The sequence below is a fragment of the Trachymyrmex septentrionalis genome, unplaced genomic scaffold (assembly GCF_001594115.1).
Source record: "Trachymyrmex septentrionalis isolate Tsep2-gDNA-1 unplaced genomic scaffold, Tsep1.0 scaffold119, whole genome shotgun sequence".
NCBI lineage: Eukaryota > Metazoa > Arthropoda > Insecta > Hymenoptera > Formicidae > Trachymyrmex > Trachymyrmex septentrionalis.
In genome coordinates this window covers 185,525-191,015 of record NW_017304320.1, presented here as the reverse complement: position 1 = coordinate 191,015, position 5,491 = coordinate 185,525, and the positions used below count along the sequence as shown (strand labels likewise).

Sequence of the window (5,491 nt, the reverse complement as noted above, 5' to 3'; positions counted from 1 at the left end):
TTCTTTAGAATCAGAAATTTATCAAACTAATTATATATAAATTTATGCTGAACAACGAGCTCAAGGCGTATTAAGTATCGATTCGCAAATAATTATAAACATAGATTAGATTACACAGAAAGTTGACCAGTTTTATTTATATGAACGAACGAATATCGTATTATATTCTCTGCGCTATTCTCCTTTTCTCTTAAACTTGCAGTATTGGTGAATTTTTCTGAAATTTGATTTCAGAACATTAGTTACGGCACGATACCGTACCTAGGTACCTTCCTGACTGACCTCACTATGATCGACACAGCGATTCCGGATACGATAGCCGATGGTCTCATCAATTTTGATAAAAGACGGAAGGAGTTCGAGGTGCTCGCCAGGATAAGACTTCTGCAGGGCGCGGCAAATGCATATAATTTCAGCATGGATCCCGTGTTCGATCGTTGGTTCCACTCGGTGGTGGTGTTGGACGATCGGGAAGCGTACAAGCTCAGCTGTCAGATCGAGCCACCACCAGGGAACACTCTCAACAATCGCGGCAAGAAGAAACAGGTGATTATTTTTTTATCTAATAAGAAATACAGCCTTAGCTATAAGTATGAGACATCTTTAATTTATTGCATTTTCTTGGAAAAACCGGTAATAAGATCCAAAGAAGAACTAACGAAATATTAAAGTGGAAAAATAAATATTATTTTTCATTAAATGTAAAATATATTTACATCAATTGTGATAGGTATTCTATACTTTTGGCGAAGGCTGTTCTAATCTATTTTCTCCTTATATATATATATATTATACGTAAATATCAAGAAATTTCTCAAAATTATCTAATCCAAGCGCCAAAATTTCTTCACCAAAGTCACACAAAACAAGTACATGAGACGATATTAGTAATGATAATCATATACATTTCGAATATTTTTAAAGTAAGCCACGTATCTTGCTATTAAAAAAACTATCTGCGATTATCAAAGGTTCAAACGAGAATTTAATCATGGGATGTCTTGTCTTACAGGGTCATCAAGGTCACCGCAAGAATGATTCAATTGCCTCAACGTCCAGTTCGAGCAGTTCGCAGTTTTACTGCGACCTCGATTCCCTCCCGAGCTCGCCTCACAACTCGCTGGACCGGCGAACGTCACCGTCACAAATGTCCAGTTCGTCCTCGAGCTCGTCTCTACCGTCCCTGGACGTATCCCTAAGCTCCGGTGGAGGTGGCAGTCATCAGACTCGTCTGGCACCCCCAGTCGGTGCTGTGGCGGCCAACGGTAGCACTCCGAATCTCGCCGGACTGTCTAGTCCCAGTCACTCGCACAAGAGCTCGCCTGATTTCTATATTATCAAAGTCACCATGGAGACGGATAACGTGGAAACGCAAGGCGTGGTGCTGTACAAGTCGATAATGCTATCAAATAACGAGCGAACGCCGCAGGTTATCCGAAACGCCATGCTGAAGCTCGGCCTTGAAGGCAGTCCCGATCAGTACACTCTGGCCCAAGTGTTACCCGATCGGGAAATGGTACTGCCCAACTCGGCTAACGTCTATTACGCTGTAAATACCGCGCACAATCTCAACTTCATCTTGAGACAGAGGAGAGAGCCCAATGACATGACCTCGGACAGTCCCAGGAGCAAAGGCAGCGGACACAACCACAAGAGGTAGTCTTAAAACAGTCGCTGAGTGCCCAGAACAAGAGGATTCTCCGAAGTCTCCCGCTGACGTAAGCGGGAAATAGTTCTTGCGGGGAGCGACAGTCACGTGAACTTTGGACGCGAAGTTAGAGTGCTAATGGATTCTCGGATTGCTCTCGTGAAGGAGAGCAAATTGAAGTCGATCAACATAATTGCGATAAAAGACAAATGCGATGTTGTCAGCGTACGTCAGCGAACAAATACTAAGCTGTAATATCACGCTAAATGAATTAACATTTGGTATTACAATATTGATGTCAGTGGCACCTTTCCAGCACAGGGCCTGTAGCAACGTTGCCGCGAAACGCTTGCAAGATTATCCGCAACGTTGGGATGATTTGTGCTGTATGGGTTATTTGACGCCATCATTAATACACAATTGGTAATGTTAATATTACTAATTAACGTTATTAACAGTAATGTTAACAGTACTAATTAAATAATATCGCAACAATACATATCAAAGTATTACAGCTTAACATCCGGTTCGCCATTAAAGGTATTCCATTGTAATTTAAAGAACGATGATTTATTTAATAGTTGTACAACGTGAAGAAATGACGATCACAGTGTCAGGCATCACAATTACCGCAATCGATCGCGCATCCTCGTTCGTTCTCCGTCGCGAATCGAAGAGGGCAAATCTCGCCGTACTCGCGTTCATTAATTTGTTTATTAGGATTAACCATGACAACCCGGCCGCTTCGCCTTTTTGAACGCGACGCAAACAATCGGACGGCAAGCCGAGGTGTAATTAAGCGCGGTCACTCGTACAACCGGAAGTGCGTAGGCCCACGCACGTATCGCACAAAACGCACGCACGAACGCACGCACGCATGCACACGCACACGCACACGCGCACACACACACACACACACACACACACACACACACACAAAACACCTACACACACATATATATAAACATATATATAAACACGACTCGTACAGTATTGAAAAGACAGACAGCTCGGCAAAGTTGCGCAATCGAGCAAGCTGTTCTAGCATTATTCTAGGCGCGCGTTTAGCGTGAGTCACACACGCGAGGTTCTTATCGACGCCGTCGTGACGTAAACAGGTCTGTATTCCTGCCGTTTAGAGCATCTATAATGTTAAACGCGTGCGACTGATCCCATTTGCCTAATTCGTTCTGTAAAAAGAGATAGAAACCATTAATACGATTAGGATAATTAAAAATTTACGAACTCCCTTTCTTATGAGAAACACGGTGGCTACGTTCAGTGATAAATACGGCCGGTCGAGCGATATTTGATATAACGCGACGATATTATAGGAAATAATTGCACTAATTGTACACTCTAGAAAATATGGCTGTGGATTCAATTAACACTATAAGTGTTAATTATAATTCTCACCGTGTTGATTGAACATCAACAAATGGTGTGGATTTAACACCATGGATGCGGATTGAATACCATGGTTTAAAACTCATGGTGTTAGATCTGTGGTGTTTACATCAACATCAACACGGTAAGAGTTTATTCAATATTTAACACCCAGGATTCGAATCCACATCCAGACTTTTTAGAGTTTAATGCTAAATACGATCGGTCGAAGGATATCTGATGTGTAAATGTCCGACGATATTGTATAAGGAAATAATTATATTAATTGTACACTCTAAAAATATGGATGGGAATTTAACACCATGATATATTAGATGTAGTTTTCACCATGTTGGTGTTGATATAAACACTATCATCGTGTGGATTTTAAATCATGATGTTAGATACACACCATGTTGTGTGTTTATATCAACACCTAACACGGTGAGAATTACATAAACACATTCATATTTTTTAGAATTAAATCCACCCATATTTTTTTAAAGGGTGTCCAAAATCAAATGAAACTAAGATTTTTACTTTTTCTTGCTCGTCAGAGTCGTATATTTATAGTGTGCTCTCTCGTTCGCGATTGACATTCGTTCGATAATGATTATGTTTGATGTTACGAAATGATAATCGTGTTGAAACGCACAGGGATTTTTCTGTTCGTTGCGAGGCAAATGTGCGGCAGTAAAATTAACGGGTGCGTCTACGACGGCACACATCCTCGCGTGTGCGTGTATATACAATAAACTATACACGTGTTTCGCGAAACATTAACGAGATTATAGAGAAGTAGCGGAACAAGCGACTCAAGCCGTAAGGGTCGATTGTGATTTTGTAAATATTTGTAATTGCGTAGCGCGGTAACTCGACCAAACGAGGGGGAGGGAAAGGGGAGGGAAGCCCCCTCGCGCAGAGAGGGCAGGGGTGGCCCATCGGAAACCTGTCAATTATTATCGCCGTTCCCTTCTCGTATACTCCAGAAAGCGGGATCCGAGATTTAGAAACTGCCTCGTTTGATATTCCACAAAAACAAAATATTCGCGAATTTGTCCAATGAATTATTGCGAAAGCAAGAAAAAAATTCTGTGATAAAAGGGAATCTCTCCAATGTTTTTTCTTCTCTCGAACTGCTACGAAGCAGAGAACGAATTTCGGTTTGCAATAATCGAACAAGCCCACTCTTTCTGATCTCATTGTATGAGAGGTAAATTTTCGAGAGAGTTTATTAGATGTATCCGTATATATCTAGTAAATATTAACCGAGACACTACCAGTGTTTCCAGATTAACAGTAACATAACGTCAGTTATAATTTCACACTCAATGTGATTGTTATGTTACACCATGAATTATATCGAGTTATTATATTACATTTATATTTTTTAATTATGAAATTATAATACTGATGTTATATTATTGTTAATTGTTGTTTACTGGATAGTTTTATCACGTCAGCGGCTGGACAGAAATTGACGGCTTGACTGTTAATAATCAGATATTTTTCTGTCGTCGGAACTGGTAGATCCAGTCACGATAATTAGACAAGTCCATTTTTCTCCACTATTATAGAGAAATCTTGGAAATATGTCACAAGGTTATATATTTTGATATTATTTCAGTAGAGGAATAATTAAATTATCAATGTTTTGACTTTGGCGTAAGTGTGAAGAAACATTAACGTATTTCTTCTATAATATATAATTGTAATATATGAAATTAGCATCGAAATTATTTTCTCTTGAAAATATCATGTTAAGAATAATTTGCTTTCTTAGTATTTATATATATGTAAATAAAAGCCAAGAATTAATTATTTAGAAAATAAATTTGAAGTGGAGACTGCTCGGTGTTCTTGAAGATTAAATTTAATTGAATGTATTTTTAATGTATTAACGACTTTATTAAGTTCGAACGTTCGAGAGAACGTTTGAACTTTGCAAATATTCACGTCTGATAAAAGTACCACAATTATTTTAATAGAAACGATTAATATTCAAATTGATTATTGAATTACGTAACTCTACCCAACATGAGCTATTTGTTGTTTAAAGGTAATTACATGAATAAAATTAAATCTTCATTATTTCCATATAAATATTGAAAATATCTCTCTTATGTCTTCAATCAATCAATAATAAGTTAGACTGCAGTGTGACTAACATAAATAAATAAAAAGCGACAAATTACGATCGCAAAGCTGGATCTTGGTGCTTATGTAATAATATTTCTATGTAATATTTTCAAGTAATGTTTAAAAATATTTGTTCTCAAGCAGAACAAATTACAACAACGTCAAAAAGACGTTAAAATGAATCGTAACTGATTGAAAAGTAACTTTTAGAGTTATTATAGAGTTATTATTTTAGAACCATTTCGATGTTATGATGACTTCTGTTCGATGCGACTGAACAAAAATCACAACGCTTAAATAATCCATATTGAGTATAGA

General features: G+C 38.2%; 1 protein-coding gene across 3 annotated transcripts in view; it reads left to right on the top strand.

Moving 5' to 3' along the window:
- LOC108754582 (ral guanine nucleotide dissociation stimulator) overlaps positions 1-2,545 on the top strand; it is a 48,142-nt gene extending 45,597 nt beyond the window's left edge. For all 3 annotated transcript variants that reach the window (XM_018497038.1, XM_018497029.1, XM_018497019.1), the window contains exons 6-7: positions 235-546; positions 1,013-2,545. In XM_018497038.1, coding sequence (XP_018352540.1) covers positions 235-546; positions 1,013-1,660 — 960 coding nt within the window. In that variant the 3' untranslated portion in view covers positions 1,661-2,545. The remainder of the gene's footprint in view (positions 1-234; positions 547-1,012) is intronic.
- The last annotated feature ends 2,946 nt before the right edge of the window (positions 2,546-5,491 follow it).